This window comes from Molothrus aeneus, chromosome 3 (genome assembly GCF_037042795.1).
Source record: "Molothrus aeneus isolate 106 chromosome 3, BPBGC_Maene_1.0, whole genome shotgun sequence".
Classification (NCBI taxonomy): Eukaryota; Metazoa; Chordata; class Aves; order Passeriformes; family Icteridae; genus Molothrus; species Molothrus aeneus.
The window spans coordinates 92,056,695-92,083,708 of record NC_089648.1 but is presented as its reverse complement, the minus strand read 5'-3'; the positions used below and the strand labels follow the sequence as shown (position 1 = coordinate 92,083,708).

General features: G+C 40.0%; 1 protein-coding gene across 5 annotated transcripts; it reads right to left on the bottom strand.

Annotated features, from left to right (window-relative positions):
* Positions 1-340: 340 nt before the first annotated feature.
* Positions 341-24,053, bottom strand: HMGN3 (high mobility group nucleosomal binding domain 3). Of its 5 annotated transcripts, none has more exons than XM_066547394.1 (6): positions 23,881-24,053; positions 9,406-9,456; positions 5,299-5,328; positions 4,603-4,650; positions 2,162-2,275; positions 341-1,653 (listed from the first exon to the last, which is right to left on the bottom strand). In XM_066547394.1, exons 1-6 carry the CDS (start codon positions 23,893-23,895, stop codon positions 1,615-1,617), a joined length of 297 nt encoding a protein of 98 aa, XP_066403491.1. In that variant the 5' UTR covers positions 23,896-24,053; the 3' UTR covers positions 341-1,614. The 5 variants fall into 5 exon arrangements, with proteins under 5 accessions (XP_066403491.1, XP_066403493.1, XP_066403489.1 ...); XM_066547396.1 differs by lacking the exon at positions 23,881-24,053 and adding an exon at positions 23,311-23,461 and having other exon boundaries at positions 2,203-2,272; XM_066547392.1 differs by lacking the exon at positions 23,881-24,053 and adding an exon at positions 23,311-23,454 and having other exon boundaries at positions 2,162-2,272.
* Positions 24,054-27,014: the final 2,961 nt, after the last annotated feature.

Here is a 27,014-nt window from a genome sequence, read left to right as displayed (position 1 = left end):
ATTGCTGGGTAACACTAAGGACTTGTCTTCTCATTGTCTACAGTTTCTTTTATAGCCCTCTCCCTTCCATCACCAAAAGCAGAGCATTGATTTAAATTTTCTAACAAAACTAAGTTCATGCTGCAGAGAACAGCCTCCTCTTCTGTGGGTGCAGCAAGCCTATCATAAAAGTGTAAGTGACATTTATATCAATGCAGGTCTTAACTCCTATTCTAGCTAGCAGAGAGAGTTTTGGCAATCAAGCTTCAATTTTCAAGTGTAGATATGCTTGGCTTCTTTTTGGTTTTAATTTAAAAAGGCAACTAGAGACTTCTTCCCAAAGAACGAATAGAACGCCAGGTCAGGCAACAGTCATTTATTTATTGACTTAAACAAGCAAAAGGTATCCTCAGACATAATGGCTACCACTTGAGCAATACAAATCAATGCTACCGAAGAACAGGGAACATCTTTTCTTTCACCCCTCCCATCCCAGAAGTAACAATAGAAACACCAGGACCCCTAGAGAAAAGAGAAGGAGAAAAATCATAAAACGTACTTAGAATGAGCTGCAGAGTTGAAACATGGACACTAAAAAAATCATTAGCTAATCCACCACATCACCACAATTACCTCAAAACCAGCTTTCCTTGTTCCACTTCCACCAGGTACCAAATATATAGCACTGTTTAACAGCGATTTCAATGTATTAACAACTGTCCTCAGCTGAAGAACAGTAATTACTATTTATATTAAATTCGAGGCTACAGATAGAAAGAAAGGTTTCCATAGACTACAGTGCACATTAATGAAAAGAGAGTGGGGAGAAACAAAGCTACTTTTAAATTACTGTACGTCTCTATCAATCAAGCAATTTGTTCTGTACTGATAGCTCACTGAAGACACAATATCCTGTCAGATTATGGCAACTCTACTCACCCTGTGACAGTGTATCTGATGAATGTATCTATGAAGAATTTATCTGTAAATCCCCTAAACTGTAGGCCACTGAAAATCCCAGTTTGCTGCTCCTGTGTGCGTGGTTTTCAATCAGACATCAGCAAAAAAAAGCAAACACACTGCATGCAAAACAACTGTTACTAAATAATTTAGTCTGCCTTGTAACAGTCAAAGATGTGAATACGGCATTCCTCAGATTAAGAGAAAACATTAGGAGTCTTTAGTTTTGCAGGCAAGGAGACCTTTTATTTTAATCCATTAAAAGAACCCAAAATAGTCAGCAGGTGGCCACATCTATCCATGTTTCATTAAAATCACATAAAACCTAAGTACAAAAGCACCACTGATTATTGCTCTAGAAAAACTGCATGAAAAATTCCAATACACACAGTAAAAACATCACCATATGCACAAGACATAATTTCTTAAAGCAAGTGTATGGAATGCTGATCCAATTTTACACATACCTTGCAATATTAAGTTGATATTTATATTACTTGGCAACAATGGGAATTTCTAAAAGCACTGTTATGAGAAGGGAAATGTTCATATACAGTTTAATATGTCAACTATTATAGTCCTAAAAAAATTAGCATTTACAAAATACTTGATAAAAATATCTTTTAAAAGTTGTCCAAGAGGTACATAAAATCAACCCAAAATTTTCATGGTATTTCATTCATTCTTGTCACCTACAGATTCAGTTTTCTGAGCCTGTGGAGAAAAAAAGAAAGAAACTAAATTACTATAGTGAAATGCTATTAGGTACCTAAATACCCAAGCTATCCTTACTCCTTGGATTTCTTACTTGCAACAGCTCCAAACCTGTGTCCATAGGATATCTACACAACCGGAACAGTTACAGTCACACACTTGTCTCAACTCACGGGTCCCAGCTTTTCAAAAGCAATACAAGCCTTACCTGTCAGCTTCCAGGGCTCACACTGAAAAGCACCACACTACCACCTGTTCCTATCCACTGCACACATGCTGAATGCTCTACCGCACCCTTAACTTTCACTGTTTCAATCTGCCCTTTTACTGACAGTGTGCTGGGTGGGGCACCTCTGGATGTTGAAACACTAACAGTTGAGCGAGATGAGAATCTGCAATAACATTATGGGCAATAAAAAGAAACATTATGAACATGCTAACAATGTCTGAAAGGCTGAATAATTAAAAAACACTGATTCAATCAGCAGGAGGTATGTGTGGAAAGTACCTCTTCAGCTTTATTTTCACCATTTTCAGATGGTGTAGTACCTTCCTTTGCAGCTTCTTGCTTTTCATCCTTCTTCCCTTTAGCACCTTTGCTGGCCTTTGTTCCAGGTTCCTTCTGACAGAAGATTAAAAACATGGCCATAGACCTTGTATGAGTAGCCAGAACCCTGCATCTTTATCAAAACAACTTTCACATGAACTAAACAGCAAGTCTTGGCAAGCTTCATGCGCTGGACTGAAACAGAAAACCATCTAAAGGCTACCTGAAAACTGTAAACCCACATAAGTTACATAGAGACTCAACATTTCTAGAAAATGGTGGTGTCTGCTTCTTTAGTTTTTCTGCTAATTTTTTCAGGGATACAAAACCCTGCCAGACTGCTTTGGTTGGGCTGTCCTATGAGGTATATACAGGATATCTGTGTGAACAAATGCAATTACAGTATATTAAAAGCTTATTCAGCCAAACACAGACACCACACTGTTTGTGTAACTACAGCACCACACTTTCAATTAATATAAAATATTAAATTAGATTTTAAAAATTAAGCTTTTTTGTTGGCTGTTCTTTTGTTACTCTGGTAACATCTGTGATGGTCATTCCATGTCAACGAAAGCACCTGCCAACACACTAGGGAAGCAAACTGATAAAAGTCCATCTGCAGCAACACAAAGCAAAGAATTTATCAAAAGGAATTATTCTAACAGCCACAATTTCATTTTGAGATTTGCTCTTAATTTCTATGCTGAAGTCTACTATGTTTTTTATAAATCCTTTCTCTATGTACTTATTTATGTTTGTGATCTAAAGTTAGCAGAGACATAGGTTAAGCAGCTAAAGTCCAATGGGGTAAAATTTAAATGGTATTGCATTTATTATTTTACATTAGTACTTAAAGTAGTTCTGATTAACACTGGATATCTTCCATGCAATCATTTGCTCCAAATTCTCCATGCAAATGGCAATAATAGCTGTGAACAGGCATATTAATGTCTGCCTTCCTTCATTTACTACCCTTCCCCCTGATGCCCATACAGGAGTGGGACAGTGAGGAGACCAGTAATCCAGTAATCCCAGTTTCAGGGCAGCCTGAATTACTCCTTCCACCCCTCAGCTTCAATGTTACATGGCAGCTTAATTTGGAAGCTTACAGTTGATACAAACACAGTTATAACTCTTCACCTACAAAACAACAAACTAAGGAGTTGACTTAGCAAATTCATAACATCCAAGCTTTTAACAATAAAAAAAATATGTGAAATCTGCAGCCTCTTTCATTGTTTACTAGCAAGTTCAGAGTATACACTTGCTGTTTTCTGTTGAGGAGACCAAGATTAACATATTCCTTAAAATGTGATCCAGTTAGGGTTTGGAAAAAAAAGATAACTGTATTAAAAAGCTACTTACAGTAATATCATAAAGGATTTGAGTCACCCAAAATAAGCTTCAAATGTATCTCACACAACTTAGACTGGGTCCATGACACCAAGCTCATCCCACACATATGTGAAGCTACAGAAGCTGTCACATTCCCTTTTTTATTAATACTCTTTTTAAGAGGGGAGAGCAGGATAGACTCAGCACGATTTACTGGTAATTTTATATGATAAATCAAACAGTGTTTAAAGTCAGAGTTTTACTTTACATGTGGACTTTGTATCCTGGCACTTGCCCAACTGAGATGACAATAAAAGGACTTGAAAAATGGAAGTATGAGGAGTGCTAGACGCAGTGTCCAGCGTGGGAGCTTTTTTCCCCCAATAAAGCAATTGCTCTTATTCAACATTCCCCTTAGGCACAAATAAATCTACAGTTTCTGAAGTACATGATTTATATGCAAAAATCCCAAAAAGGTATTTCAAACACTAATAAGATTTTAATTTGACTGTAACTGGCCCAGAAAACCCAAACCATTCAATTTAAATATATTTAATTTCACCTTTAATTATAATTGTGCATTCTCAGCAGCAGCCAGGCTTCAAGAACAGATAAGAGTTTCTCAGTACAAAATGAAGTACTGCACCTCTAGACAAGGAAACAGAATGATACAGAGTAATCTCAAATGCTTTTGTAGAAATTGCTAGGTCTCAGGAAGAGTTTACTCAACCAAGCCTGTACTTTTCAGGAAAGGTGTAGTAAAGGTAAAAATTCTTCTAAAACTAGCAATTCACTACAAACTAACATGGTCTGCATATCAAACAGGCAAGACATTTTCTTTGGGCCAGTAATGAGGCCAGGAAGGGGTGGAACAGAAAGAAAAGAATGATCTAATTTGCGTTTTTCTTCCAGGGAGGGGGGGCAGGGAGCTGCAGAGAGGGCAGGGAAGCCCATGCCTAAAAAAAAAAAAAATGCTGTGACTTGACCTGTTTGCAACATAAAGAAGGAGTATACTTGCTAACTATTGGCTAAAACGATGGTAACTAAAAAGAAGGAGTATTTACCTTTGTTGTTTTCCTTGGTTTGGGTTCAGGTTTTGGTGGAGCAGGTTTCTATAAAACATTTTTAGTTGCACAACATGTTAGACACATCACCAGAAGCCAGCCTCCTCCACACCCTGCTTCCCCCCCACCCTACACCTTCCCTTACTTCCTGCTCAATAGTATGCATCTAAAAAAAGTCTGAAAAAACTTACTGCACAAATGCACCTCATCTCTGAACACACCTGTCTGTATTAGCTCACTCATCTAGAACTGAAAGCAACTTGGGGGTCACTCTATGAGTAAAACACTGAGATTAGTAGTAACTATTAAAAAATCCCCCATCAGCTATATTCTAACAGAGAAGAGGAAATAAAACCAAGTACTAGCAGTGGCATCAAATGAAGTCCTTGAAACACAGCTCCTTCTCCTTTCCAGAGAAGTAGCTGCATTTCCACAACTAACATCAGCCTGCAAAATGAAATCAAGTCAATACTGCACCTAACAGACAGTTTTGCACTGAAGTGGGGAAATATATCTTTTGTCAGAACAATCTGAAAACCTGAAACCAAGAAAACAAAGATAACTTCATTTCTAGAGTTCTTAAATATCCCTTGCAAGAATAAAAATTGAATCAAGCAAAATGTAAAGAACTTGTTTGGTCTGAGAAACCATATGTGCTCAGAAAAGAATATACCAGGAGGTACTACACATACTTACAGCTGACAGTCTTGCTGATCGTCTTGTGGGCTACAGGGAAAAAAAAAAAAAAAAAAGAACATTTTTACAGGCTTACAGGAAAAACTATCCAAAGCAACATAGTATCAGTCATTCCACAGGACAGCATAAAATATGCAGCTATAAAAATATGTGTCTATTGCCAAACACAGTTCACATCTCATCACCTTGGACACTCAAAATTTTAAAGGGATGGAGTGATGTGAAAGTTAGAAATAAAAGTTGTGCAGGAATTATACCATCTAAACTGATGCCTCCTTGGGACTACCTAAAAACAGAAGCCAGACAAAATTAAGGGAGTAAAAAGCTGTTATATTTATTGATGGCCTTCAGGTACATTTCAGGCAGATAAAGCCCCCCCAGGGGCTATACCTAAATTTAATGGATGACAGGTCAGGGGTTTTCCTACTTTTATAGGTCTGGTCCATTTGCATATTGGGGGTCAATCTTCCAATTACAGCTTCAGGTAATGAAGTAATTTACTCCAAGTTTGCTCCTTCCCAACTCCTTTTGTTTACATCTCTCCGGGCCTGAGACAGAGAGGTGTCCTTGACATCCAGGCCTAGAGAGGAATTGTTTTGTCTAACAAAAATGGGAAAGTAGTAGCTAACATCCTATATGGAGTTTAGGGTCATACACTAAAGAATTACAGGATTACAAATGTATGGAAAATATAAAAGCTAAAATTCTAAGGCATCAAAAGCTCAACACAGTTTAATACCTTACACACACACACACTACTTTTACAACTACTTCTGAGTCCCTTCCTGGTCTGTGAAAGGTTCACAAATCCAGTAAGCTTGACTACCTGTGCAAAGGACTGAACCTTTTTCATACAGACTTAGCATGATGTTTTTAGAATCTAGCAGATGTTACTTGTAATAGTGGGCACAAATCCCATCTGATTAACAGCTGAATAAAGTTAACATCCTTCTCTAGAGGACATCAGAGTGCTAAAATTTCAAAACATGAAACTAAGTCCTTCCACTTCCTCAGTTCTCCACACACTTGCTCAGAGAGTCCAGGTGCACAAAAACAGCTGCAGAATGAGAGAGAGAAATTATTTCTTCTATTTAAACACAAATCTCAAAAGGAAAGACTTGAGCCAGAGATTCTGCTTCTCTCCAGCTTTCTTCATCACTTCAACATATTTTCCTTGTTAGATTTTATTTCATCCTGCTTTTTGTCATAAACTTATTACTGAAATCTTAAAAATACTTGTTAGCTCATTCACAATATTTTTTTATTAATTAAATCAGATTCACCCAGTTATACAGCATGGTTAATAAACTGAGCTGAAGTCTGGTCTACTCATAAAACTAGAATTACACCTGTGGCCAAAATAAAGGGACAACTAAACTGCAACAAATATCCAACATAACTCAGCTTAAAAAGAGAATGAAAAGTACTTCTAATTACATATTAAGCACTTAAGTTGAGCTGAAAAAACATGGCCCGGCACATCCTGCAACAGGAAAAAGCTCTTGTTAATATCTGAAGAATGCTGTAATTTGTGTTCATTGGAGCTATTCAAGAATTCTTAGTGGAAAGCAGTAGTGAATTGTTCAAATCTGCATCCAGCAAAACAGAAGTAAAAAAAAAAACCTAGATATTTTCAGCTATGAAATATTTATGCATCATTAACAGCAAAAAGGTAAACCTCTCTTTTCTTGGCAATTTAACATATCAACCCCTAAAGAAGCAGCCCACCATTATTTTACAACAGGATAAACAAAACATTTCAGTTGGCCAGGTAATCAAAGAACCCTTAACTCAAGGGATCATCTTTTACAAATCTGCTTTTTTAACCAATTATTTCTATCCCTTTAACAGTTAGGAACTGAAATGTTTTGCTAGCATCTACCTTTTAAAGGCCAATATGTTGATTTAGGTAGGTTATAATTCTCTCCCCTACTTCCTGACTTTCTTATGACTTGTTTGCCACAAGAAAGTCAGCATAAACCATAAGGTCTTCAAAAATGCTTGACAGCTAAATAATTTTAATTCTCATTTGGAGTTTGTATGTATTTCTGTGTTATCTGATTATAAGGAGGGAACTAGAGCCAAGTCAGCAAAGGTCACATTTTCATGAGCTTTGGGAACCTCGGTCCCCTCCAAACAGCTGTACTAACCCAGAAATTAGCAGCTCACTCAAGAGTCTATTTGACACAAGCCCACTAGCAAACATCTATGGAAAGGGTCTATGAAAAGGAGCAGACAGAACAACTCTCTGCATGCTCCCACTGCATCAGCTTCTGGCAATCTGAAGTTGCCAGCACTCCAACCTGGATATCATAATCACATCATGTGTTTAAATAGTCCCCAAGGGTTATTTTCTAGACAAATCTGTTTAATAATATAGGACTCATTTACACTTTCAGTTTCCATAACATCCCATGTCAATGAGTTCCATAAGGGGATTATGCACCATGTGGAAAACAAAAAGCAAAATCTTCACCCTCTGCTGTCTCTCCTTATAACATCTTGCCTCTTACCTCCACTAGATTCCTCTTATTTACTGCTTTCATGAAGAGTAATTCCCTAACTGCCTTTCTTTGTGTTACTAATTATTTTATCACAACTTCATTATATAAAAGATGAAGAATCCTAGAAAAACTGTGTTGTTTGGTTTTTTTAGTTTGGGTTGTTTACCTTTTTTTTAAAGCTGCTGTACATCCCCTATTGTCCCTGTATTTTTATGTAATTTTACTGTACTTGGTATCCTTTTAATTCTATCATGGCCTCTATCAGGAGAGCTTCATTTAGTACTCCCTTATCTGAGAGCACAAAAATTAATCTTGTGGTACACTGATGTTTACTCTCTCCTCTGGCATTTTTTCCTGTGTTCTAGTTTCTTTCTGTTTAGAACTACTGACATTTTCTAGTAACTATTCACTGTGATACTATTCACTGTGATTTTACAATCTCTCCCCCGATTAACAGCTTTGTGACCACCACTGGGTCTTCCCCTCCCCGTCTATTAATTTGCATTTCTCCATACTCAATTTCTTCTGATATTTTATTGCTCAGTTATTTGCCAATGACATGAGAGCCTTCTCAGCCTCTCTCACTTCTGACTACTCTGACAATTATTGCAGACTTCAGCAAACTTTGTAAATTTTTTAGTACCTTTTCTCCTAGAGATCGTTAACAAATATATTCAGCAGCAAAAGCCCGAAAAAAAATCCAGTACTCCACTGATAATCTCCTCCTTTATGAAAATTAACTTTCACTCCTCCATTCTCTCCTCATAAGTTTATATGTTAGAAATTCTTAAGAAGATCTTCAAGGCTAGCTAGTTTCTTTAAGATCTTGCTTGGGGAACCTTATGAAAAAGTGCTCTTTACATGGAAGTAAACTATAGCACATGCCATTTGTTTACTTGCTATTTTCCTGATCAAATATGCTCCAAGATTTACAAAGAGAGCAATTAAATACTCCCCCATTCTTCTCAAGGTCCTGGTTTAAGTTTGTCTACCACAAAAGAAGGCAACCTAAGAAAACAAATTCTCATAATTCTTTACCTGTTTTTAAAATTCACATTAAGGGCTATGGCAAACAAACTAGTGAACTTTATTGTAGATACCAAGGTATCACCAGCTGTCTTCTGTAACAGAATGTACTGTGTCCTTTAAACAAATCCAGTCAAAGAAAACACACAAATGTGTCAGCTGCTCCAGTTTAGAGTCTAGTATCTTAATTCAAGACACTCTCCCATCAGTCACTTAAGCTAAGAATAGTTTTGAAGTAGACTGATTGAGGTGTGTGCATTAACCTTCTTCTGCTGACCCACTAGAGAGAGAGCAACAGTTCCAGGCAGTAACACACTACACAAAATCCACCAGAGTTTGTCTATGAAAGCACTAAAACTTTCTCAAATTTATTTGGTGTATTAATAAGTTGTATAAATCCTCAGTACACCAAGAAAAAATCAAGCCAGATAGGGTACAAATGTGGTTTACTGTCTTTATTCCCACTGAAAACAGCTCACCAGAAGTGCCAGAGAAATGCATAATCTTCTGATATACATGACTGAAAAACTCCAATTAAATAATTAGATGCCAAAACAAATTAAATATATATACTTGCCTCTTGTTTAGTTACTTTTGCTGCATCCTTGCCTTCAGCACCCTCTGGAGACTGAAACAAAATATTAAATCAGTGTTTTTATTACAGACTTTAAAGCACACAGACAACAGCAAAACAAAGATTATGGTGAAGACTGACTGCTCTTTCATTTGCAACAACTTAAAGCAGCCTAACAAATCTGCATTTGTATGTACAAGCAGCATTGTACTCAAACCAGACTTGTTACCAAAACCAACTGAGGACTGAGCGCCACGTACATACACATCATATCACTCACCACCCCTCAGAGTCCCCATAGCCCATTCACTAAAGCATCCACAGGCTCCAGTGGAAGCTCCATCTCATCAGCTGTTGGTAGCACAACAGTAGGAACTGGAAATCTGAGGTTTGCTCTATGATGGCTTTTGAAATCCCCAAGAAATTTAACACATTTTTTCCCCAAACATGAATTTAAAATGTTATGAGATGCAGTGAGATGAACAAAAAATACATAGCATTACTGAAATGAATTATTTCTTTACCTCCTTTACTCCTTTTTCCTCCCAGCCTCACTCAGCTGGAAGTTTTAAAAGTATCCTTATATCCTATCTCACCTCCTCCGTCAGGAGAGCATAAATCAGTAAAATACTGAGATATTGACAGGAAAGCTTGGGACAAACATGCATCTTCTCAAGAACAAAGTATCAACTTGAACGTTGTAAAACTAATCTTGCATAGGTACTAGAGAAAGGTTGGTTAAATTAAAGAAGGTGGGGCAGGTGAAATCAAGCTTCTCTTCTGTTTACAACTCAAGATGTGTAACTTCACATTTTGCAAACATTTGTGTTTCTAGGCAGGAGCAAGCAATTCTTGGATAAAAAGCAAGCAGCAGCAGTTAGAGGAGAACTACCAGAATGGCACATTTCAAAAAGGCATTTTACAGGCAGCAGAGAAGGCAATTTGGTTGTTGTTTCTTTTACAATCAGTAAGGAAGCAGGCTAGTTATCTTTTCCCTTTTCTTTCCATTTCAATCTTAATTCAAACTTTCTCACAGATTTTGACAAGATGTCTGGGAGTTAGAGAGCTGTGGTTTGGAGCACAGAAAATGCCCGGCTCATTTGCAGCAGTTGACCGGTGCCTTCTCCTGGCATGGGGCTCTAACATACTTAGAGAAAGACATCCCCCCACCAGGAATAAAACGTGCCTTTGTTACTGTGCACTCTCCCGACAGAAAGGAAGCATGCCACAAGAGCAGCTGCTTCAAAAAAAAGCCGAGGACTGATCATGCAAGTAGCTTGAAAACAGCAGGAAGTTAAGCAGCATCGCGCAGCGTAGAGCAACTCAGAATAGCAACAGGCAGGCATCCAAAATGGAGCCTGACTGCTCCCTATGCAACTGCAGCCTCGCCAGTCACCTGCAGGATCATTTCGGGCTTGCATTTCTAAAAGTCTTTCAGTCTGGTTACCAAGGAGTTACTACAGCTTGATGTTGTGACACTGGGAGCATCAGAAGTGAGAAAGAAAACAAAAACAAGCTATTCCATTATTCCCGTCAGAAACAAAGTCCTGCGTTCTACAACTTTGCTTTTTGACTCACAATACAGGATATGCTCTGGGTAGAGCTTTTCTGTTGTCCATGATGTTATGAAACATCATAAGATGTTTCTCCCATTTGAATTTTCCTAATTCTAACAAACTTGTGCTGCACCCTTCCTCCAAGAGGGAACTCAAATAGCATCCTTCCTGTCCTGGGCAGAACCTACTTATATGGAAGTTCTCTGAGATTTTATAATCTTTTCCTAGCAGTGGTCAAGAGACTTCAGATGTACAGGGGTAAGGACAGAAAGATGGCATAATCCATTTCCTTTGGAAGCCAAGACAAAAAACTCTTCATAAGCTAAACGAAGTTGACTGACACTCCACAATCAGGCTGGTTTACTCTGCTTCACTTTTAGGAATCATAGAGCTTTGAGAGAGGGCTAAACTATCCCAAGATGGCACTGCCACGTGCCAATAGCCTTGCAGGAATTGCACAAGGGCTAACTTTCCACCTGCAACACTGCACAGTTAACACAGTAATTTACCCCATTCTCTTTAACACTTACAAAAGAGGATTCTCCCATATTTCTGTCAGACAGGGCAGTCTGATTTTAGATGCCAATACTACTGCTAGAAAACAGATCAAAAAAACTGCTCATGAGGCTAACCACAGGGGGAAAAAATCATATTAAAAGACTCTTAATGCAACCACAACCTCTGTATACTAACTACTGTGATATATTACATAACATACTTCAATTAAGTTAGATAATTAATGAGCCCAGCATTGGGCTCTCGCAGCCATCCCAAGTTAGAAAATCCAACAGCAATTCTGAAGGCCACATAACTTTTCTCCACGGAGAATAATAGTAATTTCAGAGGTGTGAACAAGCAGCAAGGGGTTCTGACATGCTCTCATTTCCATTTCCTGCTCCCTCCTCTCTGCAATCTCTGCAAGTCCAGGCCTTTGGTGGCTGGGCTCATCCTCCCAGCCCCGGCTCCCCACTACGCTGGCAGAGCTGTGCAGGAGGCCATGTAATGGGTAAGGTCATTGATCCAGCTGAAAAATAGCCTGCTGCTTAAACAAATGCATAAATATTATAATATATAGACAAATTATAAATATATAGTCTTCCCTGCTCCAGCAGAATCATTTTACTGCACAGCTGCACAAACAATTGAGCCAGTACAACGGACAAGAAGAATGCAGTGGCACAGGGCAGCTGCAGGCAGCCTGGGACTCCATCTATTCTGTGTATTGCAGCTGATAGACACACCAAAAAAAAATACATGTCAGATATAGCTACAATGTACTTGTTAAAAGAGGAACAGAAACTTATTTTCCCCCTCTATGAGTTCTGATGAGTCCCAGCTGATGTGGTTCTTCATACCAGTTTTTGCAATACTTTCTCCTCTCCCCAGGGAAAGGGAGATTTATACACAAATGGATTTGAGCCAAGCATAGTTCCCAAAGAACTTGGCATGCCACAAGCAGAGACTGTCTGCACTCCTATCTGGAGTCATAGGACTTTTATGTAGATACCACCAAAACCTTTCTCCCTTAACTCTTCCACAGGAACCCTTCCCCCATTTTTTGTCCTAGTGACAAACTACTGAAGAACCTCTAGTTTCAAAGCAACAAAATGTACTAAGTAACCCCTCCTCTTGGCACATTTTTCTTCATGACCTAATGCAATGGCTCACCATATTTCACATGACACCCCAGCCACATTAAAATGCACCCTGGATACTGTGTTGTACATCCTAAACTAGTCAGGAGCAGGAATACCCACACTGCAAGTTTTGTGCTGCAAAATCCAAGACCAATACAAGCCCTAAACCACTTGACAAGGGCAGCACTCCAGCCTCAGTAATTCTTCAGTTGTACTCCATCATATGTCTCTATTATCTTTATAAAGCAGTCCCTATAGGCCTGCTGTCTGTGATACTGTATGGATGCCTATAAGAGACAAAACATAAAAAAAGCAAATAAGACAACAGTGATTTTTTTTTTCCTCATGGAGGTACACACAAGGAAAGAAGATGACTGGCCATCTCTAAATATGTCTAAATATGCTTTTGACATTTGAACTACAAGCAAGTTTTCAGTTCAGATGACCACACATTGTGTCACATCTCCATTAGCACTAAATATTGGCAATAAGATTGCAACTTGAGCTGCAGCTAAGCTTTGCAAGATCTGTCACAGATGCATAACTCTCAAACCTTAAGACTGTCTATCAGCAATTGGCTTTTATTTTTCCACTTGCTTTTACCCCAGCTATTTTTAAGAGCAATCTAGAAAATTATTTTGAGTGGATTGGAAAAAACAAAGGGATATTAATAGATGGTAGAGAATGCTAAAAAACCCCTGAAGGAATATTAACATTGAGTTTATTTGTATACACAGCTCTTTCACCAGCTGTGAAGTATACATAATAAGAACCAGTGTTTTCACACACCAAAGCAATACTGCAGTATCTGCAATGCCATCATCATTACAGAACTGTTAGGTTGAAAAGAGAAAACTAGACAACTGTTTTAAGTAAACATTTAATAGAAAATACAGGTCAATTTCCTGTTTTTACTGTTCTTGAGGCAAGGCTACTTGGTACAGATGCACCACAAAACATACAGCTTCATTTTTTTAAACCAAAACCCTGAAATATAAGCAGTATATAATGAGAGTAGAGTAATCCAAAGCAGTGAAGCCGATGATGACTTTTGAGCAATCCAAAGATATGCATTTGAAATTCCAATGTCCAGCTTCTGGATGAATATTTTGTTTGCACTATTATGAATGGATTTATTATAAAGAAGTACATTAAAAAGCCTGAAAAATGAGAATACAAGTAGGTGAGAAGCAACAGTCAGTAGAAGGTCGGTATAAAATTAAATAGATGGTTCATTCTCTGAAGGATTTTATTACAAGCCGAAACTCAACACCTTGGCTCTGATGGGAGAGAAATTAGTCCTTTCATACCCCCATGAAAACAAAACAAACAAAGCAGATGCAAATTTCATTCTAACTGTCATATTAAGAAATTAGAAAGGCAGAAAGCCTTAACTGTCCTAGCACATGAGCATTCTGAATAGCACTTTTTCCCTTCTTTGCAAGCTGTTTGGTTCAGCCACATCTTGATACACTGCCTGCAAGGGGATTTGCCCATAGATTTCCTGGCTCACTCTTGCAGCTGCAATTTCCATGATGTAATGCTTTTGGTCGTTCCTCCTACAATTTTTTTTCACCAACCAAAATAAGGTGAAAGCTTGAAAAAGAAAAAAAAAACAACAAAAAAACACATTGCAAGAGGAGCAAACGTATCAAGTCTGAAGTCTTTTTCAGGGTTTATTGCACTCTTTCCCTAAAATTTTTCTACCCCTCATTTGTTTTTAACTATGCATTAGACTAAATTCAATGCCATGAATGATTTCCCCATACATGCTATATCTTCTCATTATTTATCCTCAGAGCAGCTCTGAGTTTTTAGCTAGTTCATAAATGTAATTAAAATGTTATTTATTTCTTGGTTTAGATCAATGAAGACTACATATTGACTAATTTAACACCAACCAACTCCTGCAATACCCTCCTAACTATTGTTCCCTCATTTAGCTCCTCCAGCATCTTATCATTAACCTTTGTTTACAACTACTTCTTTGATCTGTTTTCAGTGGATAGAACAGTGCTCACTGCCAAGCCAATGTGAATTAGCTTTGCAAGTAAAATTAATTCCCCCTAATAAATGCTTTAAGAAATCAGGTAGTCTTCACATGACACAGCTTCATTTCTTTTTCCTACCAAAAGTCTGATCCTGGATGAGGAAAAAACTATGCATGCTGCTACTCAAAAAAAAAAAAAAAAAAATTCTGCCAGAACCACAAGGGAAGTACAGCATAAAACTGTTTAGTGGCAGGCTGGATTTTTTAAATACTTATCCAAAATTATATCTGTCTTGCTCTCTTCCAAGAAATGAGGTTGGGTTTTCTTGTATAGCCATGTAAATAAGTCTTTCACAAAAACCCTCAAAACAAACAAAACCAACTACACAAAACCCCATGCTGTTTAAGTATTTAATCTTTAAGTATATAATATTTTAATATTTTTGTTAATAATTATTACAATATTATAAAATGTCATTTTTAGAATTTAAATCCCTCCATTTTACATCTATTAAGAGGAGAACACCTAATTTTCTAATTCTTTGGGGGAGAATGTCAAGATCATAAAGCTCCGAAAAGATGAATGGTACTTAAACCTTTAAATTTAAAGACAAGCGTTAATATCCCTTGTATTAATGTGCTAATTATATGTTAATTGGCAAAAATCAGGGGAAATATTTCCTGATCAAGGTTTCCACTCCTGCTTAAAGATTTGACCCAAGCAGAGTCACTTGTTGACATGCAATGCATTTTCAAAGAATATACAAGAAAATAAGAATACAAAAAGCCTGGCCATAAATAAAATCAGTAGATGCAGAAAATGCATTTTATTAAATTCCTTAATTCTTAATTTTTAAGACAGGTGATTTTTGTGAGCTTTATATGCTTCCAGACAAGACAGCAAATCAAATTAGAACTGAGGTATTTTCAGATAACCAAAAACAGACAGAATAAGTGCTTTTCCAGAAGAGGAAATTCCTTCATTGTAGATTGAGGTTCTATTCCCACTGAAAAGAGGGTCAAAGACTGACAAATATAATTGAAAATGCATTGCATTTTTGCAAAATTCATTTTGAAAACACATTGCATATTTGATAGGACATTTTTAAAAATTTCACAACTGGTTTGGCTTTTATTTTTCCTTCCAATTTTCTCCTCCCTGGAGTCAGTTTTTGAACATGACATCTACCTACGGCAAAGTGAAAAAGTAAGAGCAGTTTTTAGAGGCTCAGACTTAAAAAAAATATATGGCATTGTAATTTAAAATTAGACACACAGTTCACTTTTCAGACAGTGAAGTAATCAGCTGCATTTTGAAAAATACAGATCAGCCATGGGAACAGAGAGCACCAAGCATTTGAAATTGTTCAGCTACACCTGAACACCAGATGTGAAAATTCAGCTAGGTAGTGAGTAGATTCTTGTCTCTATATTCGCTTAACCATTTTACTGCCACCATAAAATAAAAAGGCAGATTAAAAAAAAAAAAAAAAGATGGATGAAATCCAGTCCCTAATATTACTTCTCTAACTTTCAAAGCTGATGACAGTTCTGCAAGCGGGATGAAGCTGCTGAATTCATCCAAGTCTACATATAGAGGCAATTTTTTAAACCTTCAAGATTATGTTCCAAAATCTGTATTTAAATAGAACTGATCAGATTTGCAAAGTAAAACTAGCACACAGTACTTCTGAAAAAAATTATCTAAAAATAGAAATTACATTTAGATAATTACTTTCAATAACAACTGTTTCCCTAAAATAGCTACCTCTGACAAACAAAAATACTGTGAAGGACTGAAAAGAGGGGTTTAATTCCTCTTCTACCAGAGGACATTACAGTGACAAAACCCACAATAATCTAGAAAAAGGACCTTTTTTGTTGTTGCTTCAGCTAACTGGTACTACAGGACATCAAACCTCTGAGCTGATGATAGCAAGTACCAAAACCACAACTGGTACAAAGCCTTAGATACACCCATCTCTCACATCCCAGTAATAATTACAGCTGTGGTTAAAAGCAGTATTGCTCTACTACAACAGCCAGAGTGAAGAGCTTCACAGGCAACCAAAATGCAGCTTCAAGAGAAGAATAAATTAAAATGTCTCCAAGTGGGCACAGGTGGGATAAGGAAGAAATGATGCCAAAGAGATAAAGGATGATTTCCTTCTCCAAACAGACCACTGACACATCTCAACTCTGCTTGAGAGGAGCAAAACACCGCAGAGGTAAAAATGTCCTTAGATCTTCATTTGCAATAATGGAAGCTACTATTAATTCAGGTAGCAGTAGGTCAATGGAGAAAGCTAAATATGAGTAAACATACCAACAGTCCTGACAAAGCTGGCAGTGATGGGAGCATACACAGTTCTTTTCTGCAGACATATTTCAATGTTCTTAGGGAACACAGCATTTTTCATTTGCAGCTTTCACTGTTACCAAGAACACCCACTCTTTACTATTGGAAGACAGGAGCTGTATCTCCAAAAACTGGTAACTTCCAAAGACACCAATGGGGTAAAAACTCACAAAATAAAAACCAAGCCTGATGCCTCCTCTCTCTGGTGCTACAAGGGTACAATTTGAGCACGGAGTTGCTCTAATTATTCTAATAAATTAAAGGATACTCCTCTAGAAACTCTGAGTTAGGGACAATCAAATCAAAGATGAATGCCTGGCTGCTGCTAAGAATTCTGCCCTTCCCCACCTAATCATTCCTGCCAATTTCAGCTTAATTCTTTGTGTCATGGTATGGGAAACTAGATCAGCAGTCAGGTCTGCCCAAAAACTACCTCAAACAAATATGATATCCCACAGGTTAAATCAGAATAAGGACAGGAACGGGCATCTGGATTTTCTGCTTCTGGCCTGTTTATATCCGCTTGAAGTATCTGTTGAACTGCTGTTGAAACTGTGAAGTCCCACACTGCCAATTTTGCTGACAATAAAATTGGTATAAGACCATACCTCTTTCCTGCATGCAGCCAGCTGCTCATTGCCAGCCTACTGCTTTCTAGCAGGTTACCACACATTCATTGTGCCACTGTGCACCATCTCTAACTTGGATCAGTACAATGACCCAGAATTAAAAAAAAAAAAAAATCCAAATAATCCAACCTGTTCAGCAGACAAGCCTTAAGAATCATGGCCTGAAAGGCTATTCCAGCATATTGAATCCATTTTGGCCTGAAAGGCCATTCCAGCATATTGAATCCATTTTGGCTACTGGACCACGGAATAAATCACAGTGCTAGCTTAGTGCAGGTAAAGAATGGGAAGTAGATGGTGGCCATGATCATACCAAGCGCTAACTTCCAAGAAAAATCTCTGGAGTTGGTTTACCTACACTCTAGGCAAAAGACAATGTCACAATCCTGTCAAGCAAGATTCATACAGCTTCTCTAAAGGAATGATACATCTTGGAACACACCATTCCTATACATGGCTACTGTTTGGGTATAAAACAGAAGAGAAAGTGAAGTTTTCCAAGCAGCACAAAAGAAAAGCAACCTTAAACTAAATAATGCATAGTTATAGTCTACTTACATGTATAACTACATTCCATTTACACACAGGGCTTTTTTATTTTTTAAACTTAACAATACTGATACTCTAGCACACAAAAGAACAATGCCCATATCTGAGTGTTGAACTATCATATACAGAAAGATTACATGCACCTAGTCAATTTTGAAGTTGATGACTTACAAAGAGTTGATGACTTACAAAGATTGTACTACTATGCTTTATGTGCCCAAGAGGCATGGGAAATAATTTTTAATTGACAATTCAGTGAAAACCTTGGAATTTTTAGGTTGCCCATTAAGTCCAATGGTATTCTAGTGTAGTCTAAGAAGAAAATGTATATACATTGCCATCAATTGCTAATAAATGAGTCAGATCTTTACAGACTGGTATAAAATTATCAGAAATGTTTTAGATCATTAAATCCTTCGTCAATGACCTTCTAATCTCCATAACCGAATAACAACAACAATAATAATAGCTAAGATTACATAATTAGCTCTAAGTTAGAAAGTCTCTAATATAAAACATCAAAAAATATTTGCTGCATGTATTTAATAGTCCTGTAAACTTCATTTACTGCAATGTGCCATAGCAGCATTGCTCAAGCATGTTTTTCTTCAGTGCCACTGAACACTGCTACATTGCTTTGTATCCAAGCATTTCACGAGCAGATAAAAATTTTTGATCTTTTCTGCTTAGTTTTTCTATGAAAGATGTAGATCCTTTGAGTCAGTCTGGTCAACTGATTTTGTTAGCCTCCTTGAAGTAGGCCAACTAGGCAGTTTTCAATTGCTTTTAAACACCTCAAGGTTTAAAATTCTGCAATAGTTACAAATCCAGTAAAATTTCTAAAATTGTTAGTGGCAAAACATCCATCTCCCTTCTACTACAAGGCTCCTGCAATCTTTAAGATGCTCTGGCACATCTATTTTGCTTGTCTTGCTTGAATTTAAAGTTCATCTCTGCATAGCAATCATTTTACCTGTCCCTGCAAAGCATGCTGAAGGTGGAAGTCCACCTGAGGACTCTGCTGACACATTAGACAGAAATTTGTCAAAGTCAGGAGCATGTCAGTGACAGATGCAAAGAAGGGCATCTTCTGCTGCTTAGCCTGTTTTTCAGTAGTTACTGAATGGTCCAGGAGTCACCCACCAGAAAATGTGGAAAGAGAAACTACCTTTTTCAGAGCTCTGACCTTTGCTTTTAGTTCTCATGGACTGGGAGAAAGAAGAAAGCAGTCAGCACGAAGACAGAGTGAATCCAAGTTAAAATCTGGAGAAAGAAGTGGACAGAATAGGAGTGGAGAGAGGGCAGCAGCCAAGACATCTGGATCTGGTACTGACTCCTTTTTCCTTTCTATTCTATAATCACCTACAGACTGTGAAATGAAATCCAGAACCTCCCCCATTTCTATGTCTCACAGAGACTCCCTTGTGTTCTAGGATAAACTAAAGAGCAGCTTGGCTACAGAGAAAGAGCTTCCAGCCCCGGTGTTGAAACAATTTATTGGGAAGATGCAGGTTCCCACAACATCACTGGAGCTTCTTTCCTGTCAAACAGCTCCAAAATGAAGAGACCCTTTGAAAAAAATCCACTGTGTTACATATAGTATATCACATTGATGCAGACTGAATCACAGCTGAAGTATCAGAACATGGAAAGGGATGTGAAATGGAGCTGCTTACAACTTGAGTATACTTCATACTGCTGCACCATGAACATAAACTCAGGTCCTAATATGCTTTGCACAAACCTAGACTTCATTCCACAGACCAAAGAGCAACAGGAAGATCATTCAGAGATAAAGCAAAAAAGAGCTGTCACCAGCAAGACCTCAGCTTCATTACCTAATTGTCTGATCACATACAAGTTGCTCCAACAAAATTTTAGAGAACTGGTTACTATTCCAAGTTCCTCAGTTTCTATGTACACAGCACAAAGCAAGAAAATAAATTTGGCAAAGTAACAACAAATGTGCCACTCAAAAGTGCAGGAGGTGCTTATTAGTGGGAATAAAATGCCAGGACAGACATCTTAACCTGAGAATTCAAGATAAAGGGACCATTCCAACAACTAAGCAATTTATTTCTGTGCCTCATTTCCCCTATTGGTGGATAAATATGGTTGATACTCTCTTTGAATATTCATGACATTTCAGAAATAAAATCTTAAAACACATAGAAGAATTTCACAAAGAGAACTCGGTTTAGGTCGACAAAAAAAAGCATAAGAAGAATTTAGCAGCTCTGGGTTAGTACCTGTAAGAACATGCATTTAACCCCAAAGGTTAGAAAATACATTGATTAGATACCTGTCTGGCAAAATAATCAGTAAGGGTCTCACAAAAAAATCACGTGATCGTGTAACTAAATGCACTACGATAGGACAACAATGTGGTCCCTTCTGACTTCTGCTAAAGAAGCTGCATTACAAGCAAAATACTCAGCAGGCTTGTTTTTCAGCAGTAAATATAACCAAGTACCTTTGACTTTAAAAAAAGTGAATTTGCATAGTGGAACAGGAACCTGTCCCAGATGGTCTCTGCTGTATCTTCACAGCATCAACTGTACTGCAGAAACTACATTCCTGACTACAAGGAGCCAACAAATAACAAACTGAAATGGCTAATTAGACCACAATATTTTTTATTTTATTTGAAAAAATAATATTCAAAGATGGCAAATGATAAAAAAAAAGAGATGACTTAGGTTGCACTTAGTCCTTATATCTGATCCAACTCCAAGTGTTTTCAAAACAACAAGTGAGATGCAGGTGGTATTGCATAGATTCAGATATTCAGATTAAAGAACAAGTTGGGTCATTTTGGAGTGCAATCCCCACTAAATGACAGGCTCCCCATCCAATACTGGACAAGTCATCACCTGACCTATTAATGTCCCTTAGGCATGATGCACATTCAGGAGAAGTGTCATTCATCTCGATGTCTGCTTATGCACTTGTATGTGACCAAACCACGATTCTCCTCATCATCAGGTACAGAATGGCTCTTCATCCTTTTATGGATAACACGGAGATATTTTCACTGGGGTTGCTTCAAGGTCAAGGAGTTTGTCAATATGACCCAAGAGCTAATTCCACAAAGAAAAGTGAAGAGCAAAACAGCCCAAGCCATTTCAAGGCCTTCTTTCTAGCAATACCACAACAAGCATTCTGGTTGATCCCAGGCATGCCATTCTTCTTAAGAGAGGCCAAGTTCACACCACAGCATGTTATTACAACAGATGAAGGGTACAGAAATCTGACAGGGGCAGTCCAGAGTTCAACCCCTTTTTGCTTTAGCACAGTATTTAACACCATCTCAACACAGAGTATGTTCTTCCTTTTCTCTGTGACCCTCAAGCAATGAGTAATGATACCCTGATATCCTATGCCACAGCCCTCTAGAGAAGGGGAGACAGCTTACACTTTTTTGTTCATAATATTCATAATGAACATAGGGCCAGGGACTTAGCAAGTGACTTGAGTTTACACAGAGATGAAAAGAAAAGCAAACAAAAAAGAACCAGCCAGCTTAGATAACTAAATACACAAAAATAGATACAGGTGGATTTAAGCACTTTCTGCAATATTATTTATTTACCTACCCCTTGTAACAGTGAAAATTTCTCATTTTGACTTTTGATGTTTATTTCCTTACAAAATCTTCCCCATTAGAAGCCTTAGAAATTTTAAGAGAAGAACTGACTATTAGTTGTATGTGATGGTTTTGTCTCCATGTCAAAATTGGCTGGTGTAATTATTCAGTTACTGCTGCATCACCAACTTCTCACTCTGTGGATGTTATTGTAGAATAAAACTGACTATTGTAAAATACTACAATTACACTTTTCTTAAAAAGCAAAGCCATTAATCACACACTTTCCCTGGAACCAGTGCTTCCCAAAAACTACTCTTTGTATATAATCTTTAAATGTAAACCTTTACCAATACAATGCTAACCAAAATAAAATTTACTATGCTGTCAAAACTCATCTCCATTGCTCTCATCCCATATATAATCTTTTTATTACTTATTTTAAATAATCTTCTAGAAATGAGAAATTTTCTTACGGACTTACTACTGAAAGGTAGTTTCCCTTAATAAACATTTCACAACAGACCACAAAAACCTACAGGAGTATCTTTACCCACACTTAGGACAACGTGAAACATCTGCAGTATAAGAATGCAGAAGAGCAAAGTAAACAAGGTAGGAAGTTCACAAGGTTTCAAAAGATGGGGGGGTCCTATGGACACAAGATTATTTTCTAGTTTCTCCTGGCGACAAGCAAGAGCACTAAAAGCACAGAAGCACATGAGGGTGCAATGACAGAAGAGCAAGTGGAAAAAAGGCCCATCATACACTGACTTCAAGCCCAGTTATTCCAACCAACCCCACAGTTGTATCCATTTTCAGAACCAGAACGAGACCCTCAACTACAAATTAAATAATTCAGTAGCATACTTGACAATTTGACATTTTGATACCTCCCATAAGGAATAAGCAAAGGACAGGCAAACACCAAGTTACCTAGAAGGCATCATCTACCTCTAACTTAATTAAAACAGATTTCAGCCCCTGCCCAGAAATGGTGTATTAGGAGGTCACAGGTGACATTCGGGAAAAACACAAATTGCCTTGCCTCTGTTGACCTAGTTAAAATTAAAGGACTGCAGCTATAATTTTTTTGTCATTGCATGTATTAGTGTCGAGTCTCTCGTTACACTCTGTTAGCGCCCAGGAAGACAGGCGGCAAGTTCTCGACGAGGATCTCCGCAGCAGAGCCTCCCTGTGCCGCCCACCCCCGGGGCCCTGCAGGGGTGGAGGGGGCCGGCCGCCACCCTCCGGGCTCAGCCGCCTTCTGCCAGCGCCGAGCGCTCCCGGCGGCCGCGCAGCCCCGGCTCCGCTGCCAGCGGGCACGGCAGGCACGGAAAAACCCCCACAACACCGAGCCCGGCCGCTCGAGGGCCGCCCAAGTTTCTCTCTCTGGGGGAAGGCGGTCTCACGACCGGCTCCCTCCCGAGGAGCAGGCTGCCCGCCCCGAGGTGCCCGGAGAGCAGGACTCGGCCGGCGGCCGGGCCCCCTCAGCCCCTCACGGCTCCCCCGGCGCGGCGGGGGCCGCGGGCGCTCCCTCGGCAGGCGCCGCCCCCCGCCCCCGGGGGCCCTGCCCGGATGGGCGCCGGAGTTGGTACATACGGGTCTGCCGCGGGAGGCGAGGAGAAGGGTGTAGTTTGTTTTAAACATGGCTTGCCTCTCCCCTCCTCCCTTTTACTCGGAGCCATCGCTCCGGCGCGGCGGGAAGCGGCGGCGGCGGGATCCGGCCGCCCCGGGGGGGGGGCTGCCTCCTCCCCGCCGCGGCGCCGGAGTTTGCGAGCAGGAAACTCCTCCCGCGGGGGCCAGGGGCGAAGCCGCAGCTGCTGCAGCGCTTCTCCCCGGCGGCGGCGGAGGAGGAGGAAGGTGGGGGCTGGAGTTGTGATAGCGACTTCACCCCCCGGGGAGCGGGGCGACACCGCCCCGCGCGGCACCGGGAAAGTAAACAGGCGGCGGGGAGCGGCGGGGCGGGGTGTGAGGGGGCTTGCAACAGGCAGCAAAATGCCCGGGCTCGGCAGCCATCCGCGAAGCCCAGCACGGAGCGGCGGCGGGAGAGCACCAGGGGAGCAGCGGGCGGCCCCGGCCCCTGAGGCGCGTTTCACCCGCCGGCCGCCGCTCGGCCCCCCCGACCCCACCCGGGGAGGCAGGACCCGCCGCACACCCGGGGCGCCTCACCTTTCTCTTCGGCATAATGTCCCTGCTCTGGGCCGCCAAAGTAAAGCGACCGAAAGAAGCTCCGGCAGAAGCGCGGGATCCGCCCGGCGGTGGCGGCGGTGGCGGCGGTGGCGGCGGCGACACCGGCGTGGCTGGTGCCCGCAGCTGTGCCCGCGCCCGGTGCCCGCCGCGCCGCCCCGCCGCCCCCGGCGCCCCGGCAGCCCCCGCCGCCAGCGCCCGCCTCGCCGACGGGGCGGGCGGAGCGGGGCGGCCGCGGCTCCCGATTGGCTCCCCCGGCGGCGCCGCGCCCCCCGCCCCGGCGGCAGCGGCTAATCACGGGCCCGGGATGCTCCATCAGCCGTCGGGAAGGCGAACCAGGCGGAGGTCTGGGCGCGTCGGGAAAGTTGCGTGCGGTAAGCGGCGAACGAGGAACAGCAACCGCTCGTAAACCTCTGCAGTGGTCCTTGCACAGGTGCATTATTTCAGCCTGCCTAAATTTACATTCGTCTTCTCCTCTCGCTAGGTTCTGGTTTCCCCTCCTCGACTGAAATCAGCCGCAGTCTTTCTCCATCGCTACTGTTCAGCCTTTTTCAACCTGGGGATTTGTTTTGCCGTGTACATCCATTCGTGCTCCAGATGCAAGCATGCTGTTGTATCAGGTCTCCTCATTATATTGCCCAGCTAAATTACTAGTAAGACAAACCAGTGCCACTGAGAAAAACACTCCATTACAAGGTGGGGTAATCAATTCTTTATCTGAAGTTCAAATGCGACCTACCCTTTTTTTCTTTTAGTTTTAACGAGAAAAAGAAAAGTGATGGACTTGTTCACATCTTGAAACTAAGAGATCCCTCTCAAGTACCTGCAGAAAAAGCAGAATGAAACCCGAAGATTTTCCAAGGGGTTGGCCGCCTGCCTTTTAACCAAGAGCTATGGTTAGGATGTGCATGGAGCATCATACAGCAGTCATAGACCTCATTTTCCCTCTTTACCTGGGGGCATTTGAACTCATACCTCTTGTTCTCCCACAATGTTATTTTGACAACAAACTACAGTATCTCTGGAGCAGGAGAGGTTAGATCCTACTGTTGATATGGCTTCAAGAGCTTTGCTGAGCTTAAACAATTTGTACTAATTAAATAATTTGTATTAATAATTCACTGAGGCTGTAACTCAGCTGGGTTTGCTCACAGTTACATGTGTAAACCACCAAATTAGGGAGTCACACCCACTTGTTTACGTGCTATTCATGTATATTTAAATAGTTTGTACAAAGTGGTATAGTTCCACACAGAAAGACTGGAAATATGGCCTTTAACAGGTGATGCCTGTGTTAATCAGAAATTCGGGCCCACCTTAACATAGTATATTGCCTGGGTACTGAGTAACATAGGAAAGAAACAGGTCAGAATTACTTTGTAACTTTACTTTCCTGTTTCTTTTCCCACATGTTCTCCATTTTTCCCAGGTATCTTAAGTCATTAATGGATGATGGGAGCAACCCCCTGCAGCTTCACTGTGTACCATCCATTCAGAGGGAGAAAACAGAGCTAGCCCTCCATTGACACAGATGAAATGTCACCCACAGGAGAATTATGCACATGTGCAGTGATTTACTCCTATGCCATGAAAAAGTTTGGATTAGTCCAGCATCTCATTCCAAACCAAAATAACTTTTGGGGGTGGGGATTAGAATTTTTTATTAGTTCTATTGCTACCTGCCTCATTTGATTATATGCCTTTTCCAAGTCTCCCTACTTTTAGCCTTGCAGGATAATTCAGGTTGAAAGGAATCTCAGGAGGATGTCAAGTAAAACCCTCTGTTGCAGAGGGTTTACTTTACTTTGCCCTCTAGAGCAGGCAGCTGAAGACTTTGTCAAGTTCAGAATATCTCTGCAAACACAGATTCCATCATCTTCCCAGGCACCCTTTGCTGGTACTTTCCCTGCATATGCATAAGCTCAGTTCTAAAACTGTCCCCACCCCATTTCCACAGTCACTCCAGTTTCTGTAAATTTGCAGCTAGGAGACAGCAACAACAATTCCATGAGAGCAGTAGGAGCCTGGTAACAGGCAGAGAGCAAGTCCAGTAGATTTGAAGAGGTAATTTCCCCTGGATTTATGGAAAGGGGAGAAGCAATCCTGTTGATACTTAATTTATAGTTATCTACAACTAATGAACAGTAAGAAGGAAAAGCAAAATTTTAGCAGTGAGACAGCAAGAGAAAGCACTGGTAGAGCCAATAACTCATTTGCAGATGCCCTTTTTCCTCAATTGAACCAAATTCAGGTTCAATGGAAACATTGCACCTCAGGGTGAAATCATTCAGGAAAGTTGCTGATGGGTAGAACAGTCCAGTTGGTCTCTTTCTTCATTCCCTCAATATTTTCTGTGTCAATACTGATTTTTTTTAGTTTGCTTTCTGCCACTGCAAGTCCTATCAGTTCTGTGGACAGAGGTAGGTTGTAGGTGAAATTCCCAAAACACGAGAATAGCAGCAAATTGTTTCTCTATACTATGTATATACTCATCCCTCTGTGTCTGTGTGACACTTTCTCTGTAACACAATTTATGTTCAGGCTGGCTGGCCTGCTGCTACAGCTTTCAGTTAAAAAGCACAGGAATTATCAGGTAGCTTTATCTTTCTGCAGCTGTTGTCCTTTTCCATCATACCTGACCTGCTGGTGTTGAAAGATGCCTCTTGTCTGAAAAGCTCTGTTACTAACAGGAGAAACACTGATCTGTAGGATTTCAGAGAAAAAACGCAAAAATTCTCCTTTCCAATATGTGGTGAAAACTTCTGTACCACAGATGTAGGCTCTGCTAGAAAAGCCATGTTTTGACCGTATTTTTGGTTGTCATAGAAATTAGTTTATAGCTTAACTTCACAACTGTTTCTTTTTTTAAGTAATTAGGGGATGCAATGTAACACACTGTCATTTTTTATAACAACATTTAAGAAGGACACAGATCAAAGTAATGTAGCCCTACATCACATTTTCTGTCAAAGGTATGCTGGTTGCTCTACAGAGCCACCCTGAAATATAGTCTTGGAACCATCAAAGGAGACATTGTTGTCAATTCCTTGTAAATGAACATGTGGCTGTAGGCAAATAATCCCAAATTGTAATGATAAGGGGCTACAGAGATACAA

Excerpts from the sequence above, each read along its gene's own strand:
- HMGN3 (XM_066547391.1), bottom strand. The coding sequence starts at position 23,358 with ATGTTTAAAACAAACTACACCCTTCTCCTCGCCTCCCGCGGCAGACCC. Across the intron at positions 9,457-23,310 it reads TCGCCTCCCGCGGCAGACCC|TCTCCAGAGGGTGCTGAAGG; the intron begins GTATGTACCAAC and ends ATTTTGTTTCAG. Across the intron at positions 1,654-2,161 it reads GTGAAAATAAAGCTGAAGAG|GCTCAGAAAACTGAATCTGT; the intron begins GTACTTTCCACA and ends TTTTCTCCACAG.